At 34.1% G+C, this 22,256-nt stretch overlaps 1 protein-coding gene across 6 annotated transcripts in view; it reads right to left on the reverse strand.

Annotated features, from left to right (window-relative positions):
- The window catches only part of VPS13B (vacuolar protein sorting 13 homolog B), a 750,734-nt gene that overhangs the window by 325,788 nt on the left and 402,690 nt on the right, over positions 1-22,256 (reverse strand). For all 6 annotated transcript variants that reach the window (XM_028108562.1, XM_028108579.1, XM_028108553.1 and 3 more), the window contains 4 exons: positions 8,724-8,895; positions 8,079-8,193; positions 6,293-6,359; positions 1,887-2,295 (listed from right to left, as the gene is read on the reverse strand). In XM_028108562.1, coding sequence (XP_027964363.1) covers positions 1,887-2,295; positions 6,293-6,359; positions 8,079-8,193; positions 8,724-8,895 — 763 coding nt within the window. The remainder of the gene's footprint in view (positions 1-1,886; positions 2,296-6,292; positions 6,360-8,078; positions 8,194-8,723; positions 8,896-22,256) is intronic.

A 22,256-nucleotide genomic window follows, 5' to 3' on the forward strand; every position in this document is an offset into this window, starting at 1 on the left:
TAAATAAATAAATATAGGTTTTTCTTAAACCTATGTAACTTTAATATAAATTACATTATCTAAACATTCATTAGATACTCACATAATAAAGGATAATAACAAGGAAAAAGCATAAAGGTCAGTGTCTCTGCAATGAATATGCAGCTTTTCTGGTTAGCAGTTTCCTCTCAGATCCCTTGTAATTGCTCAGTGAAGACTAACTTTATTCTTTACCATTCATGTGTTTCTACAAACTATCTGAATAAACGAGAACAACTGTATAGTGCTATCAGAATACAGTGATGCAGAGTACTAATTTATATCAAAGTAATTAACTTTATGATAGCTCTTAGCAAAAACCAGAAGGGAAATAGGAACTAGCTTGTATTAAAAATCCATTAAGTATAATATGCTGAATTTACCTCTAGACATCTTTGTAATTAAGAACTATAAAGCTCTACAAATATATTTTTATTAATAGAAAAAAAATTTTTTAGAAGGACCATTACTTTGAGCAAAACTGAATTATTTATAATGTTAGGCAGAATAATCTTCCCTATGTGTTTGCAGACAGAACAAGAGATAGACTAGACTCCAAGAAGAAAGAGAATGGAACTTGGTGCCTTTCTTTTTTTATTTACCATCCCTGATCATTCAAGCTCTTCCTCCTCCACATCAGGACTAAAAGGGAAAAAAAGCTCTACTGTTCTTATGTGGCAGAAGCTATTACTTATCCCTCTGATAGCATTCTCTCTTCTTTCTCAAATTCACAGGGCCTTAATTTATGAGCAAGGTACCCTACCACCTAGGGAAACACTGTTTCTCAGGCTCTCTCACACTGGGGCATAACCATAAGACTAAGTTTTGGCCAATGAAGTATAAGCAGGAGCGAAATGTGGGACTTCCAAATATTCTACTTTGAAAGAAAGGGCATACCTCCTCCTGATTCAACTCTCATTTATTGAGAGCTTACTAAGCAAGTGGCACTATTCACATAGTCTCAATGCAGTCATCACTGGAAAGTAAGCTATCAGGAAGGCCTATCAAGTTAAATACCACTAATACCATTTTATACATAGGACTCAGATTAACTTGCTCAAGATTTTATACTTCATAACTAGTAAAGCTGGGATTTGAGCTCAGGTCTCTGTAACTCTGAAGTTCATACCGTGTGAACCACAGTACTCTAATTTCACTCAAAATCCTTAAAGTTCTTCACTGTTTTATAGCATGGGGGAAACTAAAAATTTAAAAGTGACTCTCATGTGTGGAGGCAATGGGATTATAAATTCACTTTATTTTATTTTATTTTGTTTTTTTAAAGATTTTATTTATTTATTTGACAGAGGGAGAGGGAACACAAGCAGGGGGAGCGGGAGAGGGAGAAGCAGGCTTCCCGCTGAGCAGGGAGCCCGATGTGGGGCTCGATCCCAGGACCCTGGGATGATGACCTGAGCCGAAGGCAGACACTTAACCAACTGAGCTACCCAGGCGCCCCTAAATTCACTTTATTTTAAAACCTAAAATAATCTGCACCAAGAAGCCTGGAAAAAGCCACAGGAGCCTTGGAGTGTTGGTTATTTTTTTAAAAACTAATTTCTGGTTACCTTAGGTATATGGAACTTAACATTTGAGTTTAATAAAACAAATGAAAGTATAAGCTTTACTAGCAAAAGCCCTGACGAAAAAAATCATTTCTTATTCTGTAACTAATTGAGTCAGAAACATACCCAGTATTCTGACGTATCTCCTGAAGATTTAGTTGTAGAATGACTATAACATATTTACTTTTTCTAAAACACACCGAAGTGCAAAATACAACCACTATATTAAAAAAAATAGGAAACTAAAGCCCCCAAATGGAAGTTATGTAAAATCAGACCAAAAAAAAAATCTGAAGACAATACCTTCAATACTTGGCTGCATTTCTTCTGTTTTTGGAAAAAAAATTCTGATTACGCTTGTGTTGATATAAATCAAAGGTAAACTGCGTGAAGTCAATGTATGGCTCCTCATGGGCTGACCAGGAGATTTTCTTTTCTCTTTTTGGGTCCTTGGTAGTTTTGCTTGAAATATACTTGCAATGGCATTAAGCAAAGGAAAGCAAAGGACAATATCAAAAGCTTGTGCTGAAAGAAGAATTTCATGAAGAAAATGAGGGGAACCATCCGTTAAACCTTCAGATAACTTATGAAAACTTCTTCGCTCATTTCTTGATGTTAACTTGTGGCGGACATTTTTTGTTACAGCTTTTGTGTATGTCAAAGAGAGAAATCCATGCTGCTGATGAGAGCCATCTAGAAGTTTTGCTGTTGTCTGTTCCAGAAAAAGGAAATCACAATACACACTTCATTAAAAAAAGAAAAAAAACTATTTGGAAGCAGAAAATAATCTCAGTTGGTATTACAATCTTTTATTACCGTCTATGACCCTTGATGAGCACATTACTGATCAATTCCAAGGATGGGGAAAACCATCTAAGACTTAGAATGACTCAAATGAAAATCAGGAAATCAGGAATCCTGAGTTCTAGTTCTAGATCTTGAGAGGCAATTAAACTTTGTTGTGTCTGGGTCCATGATTTCTAAATTTTCTGTAACTTTCAGAATTTGGAACAAGTCATCTCTGGATTTTATCTTTTCGTTCTTGATAATTCTTCATTGAAAGTACCAATATGCTGTTCTAACATGGGTCACAGAGAGGTTGTTTATGCAGATAAAACTGAAATAACCATAACCATGTTATGTATTTCCACTTGTAATCAACAACCTGAATAGAAAAGATGATTGACTTCCCTTGACCTAACACTCATGAGAACAGAGTTTTTCCTTAGATAACGTGGCTAATTTATACGATGACTGAGCCCATAAAAAGAGCCTCATTGATACCATGCTTTGATAACTAAACCAACCATTTCATGCATGTTTACTGGAAACAGTAACATAACACAAAAATAAAACATCTGTCTTTTAGAACCTGCTTATTTTCACTGGCTATCATATTGTTTATAAAACCTAACTATCAACTCTCTTACAACTCAAACTCATATTCCTCTGTCTAATGTTATATTAATATGCACACATTTGAGTAAAAATTATATCATTAAAACAATATTTCTGACAAAACTTGTCCGCTTAACTTATATTCAGATGACACGCTATAAACAAATTATAGTAAAACAGCATACTTTTAAGAGTGAAGTAAAATGCATACTTTGTATTTGTCAACGTATGAAAAGGACAGCTCTTGCAAGTTTTCCCAAACCAATAAATATACATAAAATCGTATTTTGTAAATTACTCAACATAAAATTAAAGTTAAGTTGTTATACTCCACATTTCCAACCTCTCTTCCCAGGGCCTGATAAACTTTTTAGGTTACTAGGGTCCAATGTGTGATGTCAAGAGAGGAAGTAACCTGAGAAGGAAGAACAACCAAGAAAAAAGTGAGAATGGCAAAGCGGCAATGTGTTGGGACCTATGTCATGCCAGCACTAGGGAAGCTCTTTCGCTTCCATTTCCTTCCTCTCATGTTGCTGCCTGTTATTCAGTGACACAGCGGGAGGAAAAGAGTATGCTATTCTACTGTCACTGTTAATTTTTTTTTTTAAGATTTTATTCATTTATTTGACAGAGACACAGCAAGAGAAGAAACACAAGCAGAGGGAGTGGGAGAAAGAGGAGCAGGGAGCCCGATGCGGGGCTCGATCCCAGGACGCTGGGATCATGACCCCAGCTGAAGGCAGATGCTTAACGACTGAGCCACCCAGGTGCCCCCTGTTAATTCTGTTTTAATCTGGACTTTAAAATGAAGAAGGGTGAGATAAAACTTATCTTTGTATATGTTCTTTTTTAAACTAATTTTCTGACCATTAAAAATAACTTGGGAAGTAGGCATTAAATGGATGTACAAAATAATCATATTTCATATAACTGTGCTGCCCCCAGAACATTTTTTTGTAACCGTTCCCAACTTTCTCGCTGCCTCTCTGATTTCTCTTTCCTTTTGCTTTCTACACTCAAAAGGAAATACGGTAAAACAGGAAAAAGTGCTACCAGTCTTATCACCATCTTGCTGGACAGCAGGAAACACTGGATGGAGAAGGGTGGCTGGGGTATGGCCGCTCAGCAACACTGTCTTAGGTCTCTAAACTGGACTTGGGTGGGAGGGGGCAGAACAGCCATCAACCACTAATCTACATAACCTCGCTCAAATAATCCTCATAATGGCAACACATGAATCCCTGGAAAAAGCATAAAAGGTGGTTCACTGAATAAATGCTTTGATTTGGAAAATAACTTTTAAACATATTGAATGAATGTAGGTACTCTTAAAAGGTAAACTCCCATGAGAAAAAGTTTGCTGCATCTTTAATTCCCTTAACATAAGAGGGGAAAAAAAAATAAAAGAATGAATACTGGCTAGAGTTGAGATACTGCAAATATTACTTTTCACACCGTAATAATATCTTATTCTCTTTAAAATGAAAAGTTAGAAAATATTAAAGAAATATTAGAAAAAAATTTAAAACCAGAAAAACTGATAAAGAAAAATTTTAAAGGACATTAACAAATAAGTGGGGTTTTTCATGAATATACATTAGAATTATTCAAAATTTAAAAAAAATTAAGAATGTTTCTCATAGACACTAATAACATTCAAAGAGATGAAAATAAATCTGAACAGAACTTTTGCTGATATAAAAGCCACATTTAGAGATATCTTTTTCCAGACTAAAATTCCAGAAAAAAATAAAAAATCAAATCAGAAACTAGCATTTGCTATGCAAACACAATATTAAACATTAAATCTAGGAACACAATTAGTTAAAATATTTGGCTAATTTTTATCATTTTTTTTAAAGATACAGGTCTTAAATTCCTTTTGAGCTACAAAAAAAGAGGAAATAGTTCCCACATGCTGAGAAAATATCTAATAATGTTTGCAATGATTTAATAAATTCTTAAGAGAATTGCTATTACCACTGTTGATTATCTGGTCTTAAATATTTTAAAATTACATGCATTTGCATTGACTTAAAGAATGTCACTTAAAAAAATTAGCTTAATAACATATCCAGATATATTGTACCACTAGAAAAAACAAGGTTCTAAACTTCTAAAAGCCATTGGTGTACAGTCTAGTATTCATCTTCTATCCGGTCAATGACAGGCATGCAGCCTTGTCCAGTTTTAAGAGGTCACCAAGTAAGGTACTTTGAATTAGTGTGAGAAGGAAATGGCATAATTGAAAGGGGGGGAAAAGGCAATCTAAGAATCATAAAGGAAATGACAAAGCAGTTTGGTCAACTCTTGATCATTCAAAACATGCACAATTTAAAAAACATTATACTTAATGTCCTACACTTTGATTTTCTTATGCTGATGGTAAAATTAGGTTGTAATCACAAAAACAGAGTGAAAAACAGGATATGCAAGTAACCCAGAAACAAATTAGATTGTAGTGGAAAACCGGTGTATGATTTAAAAGTACAGTAGAGTTCACTGACAACGTGGATGATACAGAGGAAGATGAAAATCAAGAGTTAACTCTATGGATAGTTCAATTCCTTCTCTGGATTCCTGTTAGTGGGAGTTCTGTAGCATAATTTTAAAATGATTTCTTACAGAAGGAAAGAAGCCAGAGCAATTACTGAAAGGGTCCTGCTTGCTGATGGGTCGAACCAACAAGGTGCGTCTGTTCAGCTTGTCAGTACAGGAAAGGAAGACACCTCCACATTGCCCCAGAGACCAACACTCTTCCCCAAGGCTTGAGGTGATGGACAGGAGCAAAGAAGGTGAAAAGACAAAAAGCAATAAAAGCCATAAGCAAAAAAATCTAGATAGTTTTAATTTTGCTGAAGTCTGCATAGGTTTAGCTTTGAGCCACTGCTAGGTATGGCCTCTGTCTGGACCATCTTCTGCAAAAGCATTGTTAATGGAAGTAAATGAAAAATAATTGCTTTTAGTGTAAAATGACTACTTTTAGTTTAGATAAAGGACAATCCAACAAGAACTCATTTATGAATAGGAAAGTCAACATAATAATACATTAATGATAAAGTATTTTAATACAAGCAATCCTACCTTTGCTGTTTGAAAAATTTACTTAATACCTAGAAGAGGAAAATCATTACAAAACACAAGCAGTTTAAAGGAATAGTTTTGTATAATGTAATTCTGGAAGAACAGGTCAAAAAGAATTTACTCTGAGCTTTAATTCTTGTAACCATTAGTCCTATTGCATGAAAGAACAAAGATAAAACAGTTTACAAGATATTTTTAAAAAATCATAATTACTAAATGAGTCTCACCACAGGTTTTTCTTTGCACTGCAGAAATACTCCTTCAAAATGTCCTGACTGCCAACCTTCCCCTGGCCTGGAAAACATAAGTTCACCTTATCTGTTCTCTTCAATTTTTCTGAGTTAAAAAATTGAGCATATATAACTATTTCAAATAGTTATTATGTAAACAACACTACACTGAACTAAAACATGGATCTGACAATGCAATTAAGAACAATTTATATTAGCACCACACCACACCTGGTCATTTTGCAGAGAAGCATTTGTCTTAATGGTAAAACTGTACACTTACTGATTGGTTATTTATTTCTATCTCATCCATGAAACTATAAGGCCCATAAGGGCATGACTGACATCAATTTTTCTCAACCACTATATCCTCAGTGCTTATTAGCATGTGCACATAATATACACTCAATAAATATTTTGACTAAGTGAATGAATAAATTATTTAAAACTTAGATAAATTTAACAGTAAAGTCACTGATGATCTAGAAGACACATAATATTCACATCATCAGGAAATGATTTCAGTTATAACATAATAATCATGTATCCCCTGCAAAAATCACTTTTATATAGGATATGCTATTCAGGAAGACCTAAAGAACTAAACCTTCCATTATCAAAGATCAATTAATGATTCATGGTTAATACAACAAAAACAATTATATGCTTTGTAATATACTATCAATAAAACAGATTTTAATATATAGTCAGCAAAATATTTTGAACTTTACAATTACGACACAATGTTTTGGCTGGACAGATTTGATAGTCATTGACAAAAGCAATACAATATATGTAATAAGCAATGTGATAAAGAATCAAAATTCAAATGTTTTTAATGTAGAATTAGAAACATGTTAAATAAAAAACATTCTCCTTCTACGGTCTATGATGTACCAATAAAGGTACAGAAACATATGTGCTTCTGCAGGCTCTCAATAAATAACTGCTGAATGAATATTACAAATGCAGAGAAAAAATAAACTTTAAGATTGTTTCTATACCAATATGAAATTGAAAATGATGCTGTTTCAAAATTTTTTTAAAATGTGTGAATTTTATGGTATGTAAATTATAATTCAATTTAAAAAATACAAATTCCAGAGTAGTATTCTAAAGCAAAAAACAAAAAACAAAAAACAAAACAACCAAAACAAAACAAAAAAACACAAAATTTGTTTATTTTGGAAAAATTTTGTTATTTTGTTATTCTTATTTGGGAAAAATTAATGACAAAATTGCTATGCATCTTTAAAGTGAAGATATCTAAAACTTTACTTTTTTACTATCATTATTTATTATTACAAATAAACATGTATATATTAAACATAATTTAAGTATAAATTATATTTTTTTACATCATACTTTTGATAGAAATTTACTAGGGAAAGGAAAATTTGATTCTAGGAATATCCACCACATGTATATTAATCAAATGTGAGACAAGAAAAGTCTCCAAAGTACAAAGGGCCATGAGCTGTCACTACTCCACTTCAATCTGTGATTATTCTAGTACGGGGAGTGGATGAGGAATAAGCTTATTTCATTTAATATGGCAATATGGGTATTTGTGAACAGATCTGCCATCTTATGAAACAAAACTTTGTTATATTCCATATATGAATGAATTCCAAGGAAAACTGATCAATTTATCTGTTAAGAACCCTTTTTGGAAATAAGTACAGTAGTTTTTAGAAATACCCAAATTAAAATATAAAAATTCTTATACAGACTGTGTTCAAAGAAAGTATAGCTTTTCCCATATTTCTTATACATTATTTACCTGCTTCTATAGTGATCAATATTGAAACTTTCTATTTTACATTTCACTTTGGTATATACATCCTGAACATCTATGGAAGCACTGAGATCTTCTAGTTCACTGACCATACAAAGCTCTGCAATAAGAAGCAAACATTAAAATCAGCATAGGCCTCACAATCAATATTAAAACCTTCTATTTTAGTTTTAATGTTCACATATATATTCTTGACAACTACAGAGGAAATGAGACTTTCTCTTCATTAACCACACGAGATTCTATAATAATAAGGAAAAGTAACATCAAGAGAGTCCTCACAATTAAGACAGGATACCTATTTCAAGACAGAAGAAATCCATTAATGTTTGAAGTGCTATATCTGGTATCAGTCAATTTTCTATGCAATACTTTTAGTGACAGTGATAAAATGCATCAATACAATCAATGAAAAAATTACCTGATGGCTTTTGGAATGGATTTTAATATAAAAAGACAAAATTTAAGTATTATATTCAATATATTAGTATTGCTAATAGAAATCACCTAAGTTAGAGCTAATGATATCTGTTTAAGTGACAGTGATACATAAAACTAAAGTCTACTATTTCTTCTAAAAGTAGTTTTAGTATTTTATCTTTTCAGTAGAGGAGAAAAGTAACCCTGTACCTGTGCCTTTATTTTCAGGATCTGGAGCAAAGAGTTTTATAGTAATTTTGGGGAGCACCCACTGCATCCACAGACTAACACGTCCACTGGATCCACCAATGTTACTTGTAGTTTGTTCCAGGGTAATAGAATCTGAAAATGGTGAATCATCACCAGCTTGTATGGAATCTCCCTGGGATGAGAAGAAACAACAACTGTTTAACAAATAAAAATAACTTTAAAAAATTATATAAAATTTGAAATTACCACTGATAACTTTTCTGTAACATATATTTGCTAACAATAATCATATAAATGCTTATGCTAATACATGATGTTAATAATATATATACTAATTACATGTTTTTTATAGTTACAATGTCCATGCATGTCATTCCAATCTCCTCAAGAGTATGTAAGATCCAGAACAAGTTTGGGTTGTACCAAGGGGTATTTCCTTAGAGAGTAGGGTCTGCAAGCTAAGCTAGAGCCAAGGGCCAAATCTTGTTCTACTTTTGGAAATAAAGTTTTACTAGATCACAGTCATATTCATTCATTTACCTATTGCCTATGGCTGCTATTTAGCAGTTAAGTAGTTTCTGTAGAGATGCTATGGTCCACAAAACCCAAAATATTTACAATCTAGCCATTTATAGAAACACTTTGTCTACTTGTCTATCCCTCCTACACAGTACTCAAGTGAATCTACAATATCCATAGCGAAATGACTAGCATAATTAGCATGGCTTAAGAGACAGAACATTTATCATGCCTCCCTTATTTTAATATAAGAAGACATTAAAAAGGTAGATTTGACAGATTTAAAAAAAATTTTTTTTAAGTAATCTCTACACCCAACATGGGGCTTGAACTTACAACCCTGAGATTAAGAGCCACATGCCTTACCGAGTAAGTCAGGCAGATGCCCCAACAATAGATTTTTAAAAATGATTTATAGGTAAAGAACATGAGCTTATTCAACAAATATATAATGACTTATGAATATGTAAGTTCCTACATTTGGTACTAACAAACTTTCTGGAAAAAGTTCATTTGGTCATTGTTGTTTTTGTTAAATCTTTTCAGCAGCTGTTAAGTGGTCTGGAGATAAATAAATCCTGTTATTGAGTTGAATAGCTTCAGCTTCAAAGGCAGGAAGACATGGTTCCAGGGATAGTGATCAGTCACTCATGTATTCTGTTCTGTTCTTTTAGTATTTGGGTTTTTAAAATTCCAACTTTGCTGTCCATTTAAACCCTTCAAAAATACCCATTATCTGAGAATTGATCAAATACACTATAGCATGCTTATTTGTTTAAAAGATGTGTATATATTTTTAAACATTAGTTATATGTACTTAAACTCAGTCTGGTAGGCAGCATGGTATACTAGGGTTAAGGACTTCTTCAGACACTAACCATGGGACTTAAAACCTCTTGGAGTTTGTTTCCTTCTCTGCAAAATGGTTATTTTTATATTTATCTCTTAGAGTTAAGAAGTAAGAACAAAAATGTAAAGTGATTACATATAGTAAGCAATTTGTAAGTAGTAGGTATAATTATCACCACCAAACTGAACCACTACTTAGAAATTGTACACTCAGAAGTCTTACAGAATTTGGTATTCAATACTCTCTTGCCTTTCTCATTTTGTCATCTAACTTCAGCACATTTTCCTTTGCCATATATCCTCAACTTCTAATAGTTCGTTGTTACTTTGAATGTCTCAAACAAAATGTTCACTTCCTATGCTAAGGAGTCATGACCAGTAGTCAACAGCCAGAACAAAACATCCTTAAAATTTAATAAGAAGACAACATAACATGGTGAGTATACTGTTTTCTATGGAGAGTTTCTCAGAGCAGAAGCCACTAATCTGGCAACTAAGAAAAGGGACGATGAGTAAAACCTCATACAAAACAAAACCAAGGGCGCCTGAGTGGCTCAGTCATTAAGTATCAGCCTTCAGCTCAGGTCATGATCCCAGGGTCCTGGAATAGAGCCCCACACTTGGCTCCCTGCTCGGCAGGAAGCCTGCTTCTCCCTCTCCCACTCCCCCTGCTTGTGTTCCTTCTCTCGCTGGGTCTCTCTCTGTCAAATAATAAAATCTTTAAACAAAATAAACAAAACCAAAATTTCTGTTCTCATTAACCAGATATACCATCTACTCAGATATATTCGGCGCCTACATGAAGTGTTTACCTTCACCTAAGATTTACAATACCTTTCAATCAGAAGAAGAATTTAATTTCCTTGAATCCCCAGAAGGAGACCAAATGAGGATGCCTTTCACAAAAGAAGAGACAAGTACTTACTGTTGGAATACTTAGGCACCAGGCACAGCAAAGCAGAAGTGGCCTGTGATTTACTGTGACAGAATATTATAGACTTAAATCTGAAGACAGTGTAGTCATTCTCAGTTCCACTTATACCAAGCAAAGCAGACAGCTCACTGTGATGTTTTCAAATAAATGCTTTTCCAAAATAAGTAGTCCTAACTCTGCTATAATTGAAATTCTTACAATTTGAGAAGGTATACAAAAATTCAGGGTTTGGGTTGCTGCCTAAAATGACACAATATCTAATGAAAAGCACAAACTAATCCCAGAAAAGGATGCATTTTACCAAGTCAAATTCAATAAAAGACACATAATGTAGTCAATATGCCTTTCTTTATGGGTAGGTTCTTAGAGCAGAAGCATTTATAAATTATCCTTCAAGAATCAGAAGAACATCATAATCCCAAGAATGGAAACTGCAGAGAAAACAGTACCTTCAAATCAATGCAAGCTAGATTTTTTATACTATTAGGTATATTCAGTAGGAATGGTAAGAAAACTGTGGCTTCAAATTTAATAAGTAAGCAACTCCTGAAAAAAGACTTTTGCTCTCCTTGCTCACACAGTTTCAATTTTCATTTTGGACTTACAACGTTTGGTGTGGTGTTGTTAAATATGTCTGCGCATTAATTTTCTGCTCTATTTCCAAATCTATAGCAAAAATTGAGCCAGAATTGGAGATGCTGAACTATTTTCCCACACCTCTTTATGCCAAGTTCTAAAATACACACTTCAATTCTTTCACCATTTTGTTGCAAATTGACCAAAAGACTGAGTTTATTTTTCTAGCCGAATTTATCTTTGTTCATCTGGAAGAGCAAACACTGCAGCCCTTCATCCTTGGCCTGCTTCAGAGCTCAGGGATGATCATAGTTTTGGCCACACTATTACTCTCCCTTATCAAAATAACTCCAGCATTCTTGTTCAATCACAAAACTTCCCAAAGGGCTAAACACTTCCACCCTGGTTTGTACTTAAGTCAACAGTAACAAGTGGCCTGCGGTGGTCTCTCCTACCTTTGCTCTCACTGTTTCAATGCAAGGCTGGGAAAAATACTCAACTGTTTTTAAGTTTCGTACTCACGCCTCTTGCTCCTAGTTTCCCCTCTACGACCATCCAGACCGATACTGAGGAAGCTAGAGCTAACTTCACCGAAAAGTACGGCGCTTGCTAGCAACGGGTCAACATAAAAAGAATCACTCACAGTCTAAAGTGTCAATCACCCAAGGATCATATAAACAAATATACTTCTTCTTAATACAAACAATTGTTAAGTGTGTGCTTTTTAAAACTAGATTCATGTCTAGTGAATTCTTTATAGCCAAATAATTCATATATTTGATCTGACTCAGCAAGAAAAACAATACTTTAAGTAGTAAATGTTGTAAAATTTTTAATGAATGTTTTTGAATGCAAGTATTAATTAGAAATAAAAAACATTCAAAACTGCGATTTCAAAAATTTTCCCAGATACATAATTGATATAAATAAGCACAACAAATGTAAGGTGACCTCGTAGCAATTTCTTTCTAGATATGTCTCCTGAGGCAAAGGAAACAAAAGTAAAAATAAACTATTGAGACTTCATCAAAACAAAAAGCTTCTGCACAGTGAGGGAAACAATCAACAAAACTAAAAGGCAATCTACAGAATAGGAGAAGATATTTGCAAATGACATAGCTGATAAAGGGTTCCTATCCAAAGTACATAAAGAAATTATAAAATTCAGGGTACCTGGCTGGCTCAGTTAAGTGTGCAACTCTTGATTTCAGCTCAAGTCATGATCTCAGGGTTGTGGGACTGAGCCCCATGTCAGGCTCTGAGCTTAACGGGGAGTCTACTCTAGATTCCCTCTGCCCCTCCCCCTGCTCTCTCTCTCAAATAAATAAATCTTAAAAAAAAAAATAAAACTCAATACCCAAAATACAAATAATCCACCTAAAATGGGCAGAAGACATGAACAGACATTTTTCCAAAGAAAGCATACAGTGGCTAACAGATACATGAATAAATGCTCAACATCACTCATCATCAGGGAAATACAAATCAAAACTACAATGTGATATCACCCTGCACCAGTCAGAATGGCTAAAATCAACAACACAAGAAACAACAGGTGCTGGCGAGGATGTGGAGAAAGGGGAATGCTCTTGCCCTGTTGGGAGAAATGCAAAGTGGTGCAGCCACTCTGGAAAATAGTACGAAGGTGCCTCAAAAAGTTAAAAACACAAAACTACCCTATGACGCCACAACTGCCCTACTAGGTATTTACCCAAAGGATATAAAGATGTTACTTCAAAGGAGTACATGCACCCTGATGTTTACAGCAGCATTATCAGCAAAATTATGGAAAGAGTCCAAGTGTCCATCGACTGATGAATGGATAACGAAGATGTGGCGCGTGCACACACACACACACACACACACACAATGGTAATATTACTCAGACATAGAAAAGAATGAAATCTTGCCATTTGCAGCAACCTGGATGGAGCTACAGAATATTATACTAAGAAAGTCAGAGAAAGACAATACTATATGATTTTACTCATATGTGGAATTTAGGAAACAAAACAAAGGAACAAAGGGGGGAAAAAGAGAGAGGCGAACCAAGAAACATACTCTTAACTATAGAGAATACATTGCTGGTTACCAGAGGGGAGGTGGGGGATGGGTGAAATAGGTGATGGGGATTAAGGAGGGCACTTTTGATGAGTACTGAGTGATGTATTGAAGTGCTGAATCACTATACTGTACACCTGAAACTGATATTACATTGTATATTAACTGGAACTTACATAAAAACTTAAAAAAATGTAAGGTGACCTCAGATTGACAGGTTAATTTATGTAACTATTTATATTTAAAAAATAAAATTAAGTCAATAACTGAGAAACCAGAGACATTTTTGATATGATTATTTGGAAACAGGAAAAACATTACAAACAGAATATTTTGTTGATGTTTGCGAAGGCTAAAAAATAAGCTTCACTTCTCTAATCTATTTTGATATATTATCTTTGTCTTCCGGTAGCATTCAATTGATCAGATGATAACCTAAATGCTAAGATTCCCACATATTTTTTTAAGGTGGCTCCACTCCTAGTGTGGAGCCTAGTGCAGGGCTTGAACTCATGACCCTGGGATCAAGAGCTGAGCTGGGATCACGAGTTAGATGCTGGTGGCCCCATAATTCCCACATTTTGAATAAAAGTTTCTCCCTAAATGTTGAAGATAAAGACCATTTAAAGATAAATATTAAATGAAACAAGTCTACTTCCAGGGGGAGACTTAAATGATTACAATACATTCTTAAAACAGCAACTGAATATTCAAACTAAATTTACCATTTTTTAAAAAAAGATTTATTTATTTGAGAGAAAGAAAGAGAGAGCATGTGTGTGAGCTGGGGGAGGGGTAGAAGGAATGGAAGAGAGAGAATCCTCAAGCAGATTCCCTACTGAGCCGGATCCTGGGCTCGATCCCATGACCCCGAGATCCTGACCTAAGCCAAAATCAAGAGTCAGCTGCCTAACGGACTGAGCCACCCAGATGCCCCAGACTAAATTTACTTTTTAAAGGATTGTCTGGAATTATAATTTGAGGTAGATTACTGCTTAGTATTACTGCACTGTAATAACTAAAAAACTGACAAAAGTTTTGCTATAGCAGTTGATGCCAAACAACTTCTCAGTCCAATATTCACTTGATTTTTAATAAATGTCTCAATAGATATAACTGACATATAACATTATAATAGTTTCAGGTGCACAAGATAATTAATTATTTGTATATATTGTGAATGACCACAATAAATCTCGTTAACATCTATCACCATGCATAGTTACAGGTTATTTTTCTCTTGTGATGAGAACTTCTAAGACCTACTCTCTTACCAACTTTCAAACACCAAATACAGTATTATTAACGATATAATCACCATACTGAGCATTATATCCCCAGGACTTATTTTATAACTGGTAGTTTTTGGCTTTTGGCCACATGTACCTATTTTGCCCCAATATTCACTTTAAATTTAACTGAAAATAAATGTTTTAAATAATTACTGGAGACTAAGAAATGAACCTCCTCATGTGAATTTTTTTTTAAGTTTTTATTTTAATTCTAGTTAGTTACCATACAGTGTAATATAAGTTTCAGGTATACAATACAGTGATTCAGCCCTTCCATACAACACCCTGTGCTCATCACAAGTGCCCTCCTTAATCCCCATCAACTCCTTCACCCATCCCCCCACCCACCTCCACTCTAGTAACCATCAATGTGTTCTATATAGTTAAGGGTCTGGTTCCTTGGTTTGCCTCCCTTTTCCCCGCCTTTGTTCCTTTGTCTTGTTTCCTAAATTCCACATATGAGTGAAATAATTTGTCTTTCTCAGACTTATTTCACTTAGCATAATACTCTGTAGCTCCATCCATGTTGTTGCCAATGGCAAGATTTCATTTTTTTCAATGGCTGAGTAATATGCGCGCGCGCGCGCGCGCGTGTGTGTGTGTGTGTGTGTGTGTGTGTGTGTGTGTGTGTATCTCACATCCTCTTTAAGCTAGGCTGCCTAAAGCAATTTTAATCCCTGAATCAACTGAAGAATATAAGTAAAATTTTGCCATGAACCAAAGCTTCCAATGTTAGAGGTTAATCTGTCCATTTTTACTTTTGGTTGTGCTGTAAATCAGTATTCTAACATGCACTTAGCATTTTATATTTTTTGTTGCATATTAAAATTCTTGCTCCCCCTTCTATATAATACAGAACTGTCTCAGGAACCAGAATCCATTATGGACTAAATTTCCTATCTATTAGGTATATGCACATATCCATGCCCAAATTCAAATATTATAAATTCCTCTAAGGATAAAGAAAGGTGTCTTAAATGTTTAAAATTCTGTAAAAAGCTGAACATTATTAGGCTAAGTATCCAATTTAAGAAATTAGAAAAAACAGGAGTGCCTAGGTAGCTCAGCTAATTAAGTGTCTAACTCTTAATTTTAGCTCAAGTCATGGTCTCAGGGTGAGATGGAGCCCCCATTGGCCTCCGTGCTGGGTGTCTCCACACCTCCCTCTCTAAATTAGAAAAAGAAACAAGAAAGAAAAAAAAATCCCTACATAATAAACCAAGAAAAAAAAGCATTTTTAAAAGACTTTATTATTTTAGAGAGAGAGCAAGTGGGGAGAGAGGCAATGGAAGAGGGAGAGGGATGGATAGAGAGAGAGAGAGAGAGAGAGAGAGAGAGAATTTCCAGTGTACTCCCTGCTGAGCACAGAGCCTGACATGGGGCTCAATGATCTTATACTGCCAGAATGTTTCAAAAAACTTCTAGTTATGAAATTAACAGTAAAGGGTTTTCAGGCTAAGAATAGCCCCTGGAGTCCCTCAAAGAGCAAACACACAAAATCCCTTTGTGGGAATAGGGCCTCAACCACAATGTAAAAGTCTCATAGGTAAAGTTTCATTAATGAAAAACTCCCAATATAAGGTTACATAACACATAAGGAAACAATCTTCTATGAGTAAAAGTTAAGAACACAACAAACAAAAGGATTAGACTCTCAAAATATTCAGACAACAGATCTGATAAAAAATATAATTATGTTTAAAACAACAAAAGACAACAATAAAGCTCATTATACAGCTTTATGAATTTATATCAAAATATATTTGCAGTGACTTAGTGAATATATACATGCCCTGTACTATAATAAATCAGATTTAATTTAATCATAATGAGTTGATATTCCCAAATCATTTAACATCCACATATTTAATAGCAATGTGTTTGAAACCCGCTCTGTACCAAGCACTGTACTGGTTGCTTAAATTAGGGTTACCCTCTGATAGAAAGATAATAGGGAACCAATGGCAGTGGAGAGTTTTTATTTCACATCTAATATAGCATTGAAATAATATAATCATTATTTGACATCTTTATTTCTGACCCAATGGAGGCCTTTCAGTCTAAATCATTTTACTTCTCTTATAATTTTTAACTTAACACATATTTCAGATAAAAAAGTAGCATAAAAAGCACATATAATATGGAAACAGAAAAAGCAACAAAGGGTCAATTTTTCACTATGTCTTTTGCTATTTGTACAAAATTTATCAGAGCTAAAACATGGTTTCCTTCACACAAAATTACTGGCAAAAGAGAAAATTATGTTCAACTTGAAAATATTGCCTAATATTTAAAAAATTAAGTGGAATATTCATTCAATATATTCCTGGAAGTCCCAGTCAGAGCAATTAGGCCAGAAGAAGGAATAAGGGGCATCCAAAGTGGAAAGGAAGAAATAAAATTATCTTTGTTCACAGAAGACATGACCTTATTTGTAGAAAACCCTAAAGATTCTCCACACACACACACTCGAAAATGTTAGAATTCAATAAAAGCTGCAGAATACAAAACAATACTCAAAAATCAGTTGTGTTTCTAGACACCAACAGTGAACGATCTGAAAAGGAAATTAATAATACGATCCCATTTAAACTGCATCAAAAAGGATAAGATACTGGGGCATCTGGGTGGCTCAGTCGGGTAAGCGTCTGACTCTTGATTTCCACTCAGGTCATGATCTTAGAAATCAAGACCTGTGTCGGGCTCCCTGCTCGGCGGGAAGCCTGCTTCTTCCCTCTCCCACTCCCCCTGCTTGTGTTCCCTCTCATTATGTCTCTCTCTGTCAAATAAATAAATATTAAAAAAAAAAATAAAAAGAATAAAATACTTAGGAATAAACTTAACCAAGGAGGTTAAGTATTTGTATGCTGAAAACTACAAAATATTGCTAAAAGAAATGAAAAAAGATGCACATAAATGGAAAGATGTCCCATGTTCATGGATTAGAAGTCTTAATTGTTAAGATGGGGAGTTACTGTTTAATGGGTACAGAATTTCAGTTGAGGAAGATAAAAAAGTTTTAGTGATGGATGATGGTGATGGTTGCACAACAGTACCACAGAATGGTAGATTTAAAATGGTTAGAAAGGTAATTTTATGGTGTATTTTACAATAAAAAAATTGACATACAAAAGTTAACTGGGACATAATATCATAATTAACAATATGCTAATAGTTAATAATAGTTAACAATAACAATAGTGAAATTGAGGAAATAATGTAGAAAGAAAAGAGGCTAATGAAAGTGAAAAAAGGGGAAAAAGCAAAAAACAAAACAAAATGTGGTTCAAAGACACAGAAAAAGAAAATGAAAAGTTCTAGAAAGATTGAATAATGTAGAAGTATTTTCTCAAGTGATATTGTCTGAGAACTTTCCAGAACTGAAAAAATATATACCACAAAACCTCAAGTGTTGAACAGGATAAACAACACATCTATACTTAGTGGCAACAATTTACTTAAAAAAGATTTATCAATGCACTGTGTCCCATAATTCATATGATAGTATACATTAGAGACTTGAGTCAAAATGCAGAAACTTTCATTTCAGGTTTGCCACTTATTCTCTCTGACCGCAAGCAAATTACTTAACTTCTGTAGACATAAATATTTCAGTATAAAAAGGAAATGATAATATTACCCACCTCATAACACTGGTTTGAGAATTAAAAGAAATAATGCTTGTAAAGTACTCAGTTTAGAGGGTACTCCAAAATATAAAGCTAATGTAAATCTCCTTCATAAAATTTTTGCATTAGGCCCTGAGTTTAGGCATATTTATATATATAAATAATTCAATGGCAACATTTTCAGTTTAATCAAGGGTATGCCTTTTATGTTCCCAGCTCTTGTAAAGAGAAAGAGAATACTGGGATTTACTCAGAACTAGCAGTCAAGTAGTCAGTCAAATACTTCATGAAACTTGATAATAGATTTTCTAAAACCTATTTTGGATTAAATAATTATGTCATTTCAATTTAACTTTTAATTTTCTTCTTAGCCCTGGGTGTATGAAGAAGAGCCTGTCACAATAATTAAATGGTGTATCACAACTGCCCTATGCTTTTATAATACTACTATTTTGTTATAATGAGAGAGGAGGGTAGAATATAATTACACAACAATTTCAATGTAACAATTTTATCTAAATCTATCAAGAACTTGTTACTGGGGCAAAAACAAAAATTTTAAGAGTAAACTCAGAGCTTCCTAATTAGTGTGTGGAAACACCACGGGATGTGTCACAACTATGCTGAGACATAGATCCCTTGGCTTTCAGAGTCTTTGGATAGGATCTGAGGTAAATGCGACTTTCAATAACTTAGAAATTTTTGATTACTTCATACACGAATATCAATTTCTATATATGCATTGACATGAAAAGGTAGGGAAGCACTGCTCTAACCACAAAATTTATACTTAAATCTGTACACAGAGAGTTCTGTTGCTTACATGGTAGTATTGTTCACAGAATGTCTTTTTAGAATCAAAAGATTATTAGGACGATGATTACCAAGAGGAGCAAAGGGATGCTACAGTTTTCCAGGAATGCCATGTTCAAATAGGAAGAAAGGCTTTTAAAATGGATTAACACAAAATATATGTGTACACTCTCCTCACTGTCCTCCCTAGCCCCCATTTATTAAGTAGTTTCTCCAGTGAGAGAACAAGGTTTTATTTCCATTCAGTAACATATTTAAATATACAGGCAAATTCATCAAAATTACAAAAATATTTTTAAAATGTAATTCAAAGGATCATAGTAAGATACCTAATATGCTAGAACTCTAAAGTAATGAAAATTACAAAGATCATTACACATAATTCTAGCAGCACAATAAACAAAGAGACATCAGAAACAAAAACTTGGGCACAAATTTTGAATTCTGGATAAATTAAACCACAGATTGAGTCATAGATGGAGCATCCATCCATACACATAGGAGAAAACAAGGATTGTAGTTTCAGATGTCATCATTTACTGGCTAATTCTCAAAGGGGTAAATCTAAACATTTACTGGCTGATCTCAAAGGGGATACATAGTTAACCTTGATCTCCAGGTAACTCTTTTCTTGAGAGCAAGGAGAGAAATTAAACATTAAATATTTAATACACAGACACCTTCTAATTTGTAAAGTTAGATTCAGCCCTAACACTGGTTATCATATTATAACAGTCTTCACAAAAATCTTCCTGCCATTTATGGAAAATAAAGCAGCTGAATTATTTTAAGATATTTCCCCGAGAACAAGTTTCACAAGTAATTGTAGGTTTCAAATCCATATTGGACTACTCACCTCTTTTCATGATCACTCTATGTAAACAAGATGGTACATGTTAGAAATAGTTGCCACTTTTTCCTCCAAAAGTCTGTTACATGGTCCTCCAATAAATGAATTTTCTGCAGTAAGATTCTTTCATTTATAGATCTTCTTCACACAGATCAGATTAAACCCATATCTAACACAAAACTAATAAATCCACTAGGGAGCATTTTCATTGTTTATGTTTACAATTCAATCAGAAAGAATCCTCAACATTCTAAATTTAAAGTAATTGCAGTAATGTATTTATTATTAAAATCAAAATTAATTTCTTTTTATGAAAAAAACCTCCCCTTTGTTAATTTCCCCATTTTGGCTAATGAAGACATCAATCTTCTAGCTTATATTATAATACACTTACAACAACAAAATTGTTACTAGCGTCATATTCATTTTTTAAGATCCACCTCAAATGTCACTTTCTCCGCAAAATCCCCACAGATCCCACAGAATAAATTTGTTAATCATACTCCTACAATTACAGGGCATGTTCATCTCTATTACATCTTATATCAAGACCACCATGTCCTTTTGTGTAGTTTATACTGTACTTTGTGCGAATGGTAGTCCCTAGATGCATGAGCAACAGATGGGACCATTCCATGAGAGTGTTGTCTTTACTGGTCTTACAATGTTTTTTAAATGTTTATTTCTAAAACAAGAAAACACTCCCCAAAACAGGTAGTCATGTTTATTTGGACATCCCAGTAAATAAAGTACCTAGCAAACAATTGTTTAATGGAACACTCTCCTTTCTGCCAGTGAAATGTCTCTATGATTTAACTTCATTTATCAATTTCACTTGTCCTATCCTTTGTCTAGCAATTTATCACCCCAAGCTTTGATTACTCTTCCAAAATATTTCACAAAGTGTATTCTGTGCAATGTTAATATGTAGAAAAAAAGAGTCTTTGGTTAACCAAGTTTGGACACTACTGCATTCAATACAGTGTCGTTGTTGTTTTAAACTGTAGGAGCTTTTGTATTCTAGGAACATTTGGAATCTCCAAGAAAGAACTCACTGCTTTTATCCTAGAAGGGGTATGCCCCATTGACCTCATAATGGCACATTTCTAGATTCTTGACCTATGCCTCATTTGGGTGGGGGGAGGTGTGAAAAAAGTAATACCCATCACTCAGGTCACCATGTTTCTCAGAATTTAGAATGAGCAGGGATAGAGAAGTTGCTTGTGCTGCTAATAGGTCTATTCTAACATGTGTTAGAGCCTCAAAGCAAGTAAAAAATAATGCCCATTTAACGGAGTTTGATTACCTTTACTGATTTGTTTGAAAAAAAAAATCTCCTTTACTTGCTTCTTATTCCAATTCTGTATTTTGCCAATAACTTTATTTCCACAGCAAATGATATCTTTATGCAAAAACTTAACTTCTACCTCTATCTTTTCTAGTAGTTATCAATGGACAAGTTCAGCCTCTAGGGTGTGTTTTGGAAATGTATTAGGATGTTTTGGCTAACTCAATCACTGGGTATCACTACTGGCATTTAAAGGTTTGGAGTAGGGGAATCAAGAGGTTCTATGATAAATAAGACAGTCCTGAAAAACAAAAACTATCTCATAGAAACTTATTTTTAAAGATTTTGTTTACTTATTTGAGAGACAGAAAGAGAGCACGAGCAGGGCAGGGAGGGGGCAGAGGGAGAGGGAGCAGACTCCCCACTGGGCACAGAGCCCAATACGGGGCTCAATCTGAGGACCCTGGGATCATGACCTGAGCCGAAAGCATACACTTAACCGACTGAGTCACCCAGGTGCTCCCTAGCTCATAGAAAATTACACAAGTGAAAATTTTGTGTATAAACATTTGGAAATAAAATTGAATTCAGTTTTAGATCTAAACACTCTTTTTTTGGCATTTCTGTACAATTTTATTACACTAAGAGTTCCAGAAACATAACTACTGAAATGAAAAGAAGAATAAATATTTTGTTCAAAATTTTACCAGGGTTGCCACTAT

Source organism: Eumetopias jubatus, unplaced genomic scaffold, assembly GCF_037043125.1.
Source record: "Eumetopias jubatus isolate StellerSeaLion01/CBP00866 unplaced genomic scaffold, mEumJub1_p1.0 scaffold_4, whole genome shotgun sequence".
In the NCBI taxonomy this organism is placed as follows: Eukaryota; Metazoa; Chordata; class Mammalia; order Carnivora; family Otariidae; genus Eumetopias; species Eumetopias jubatus.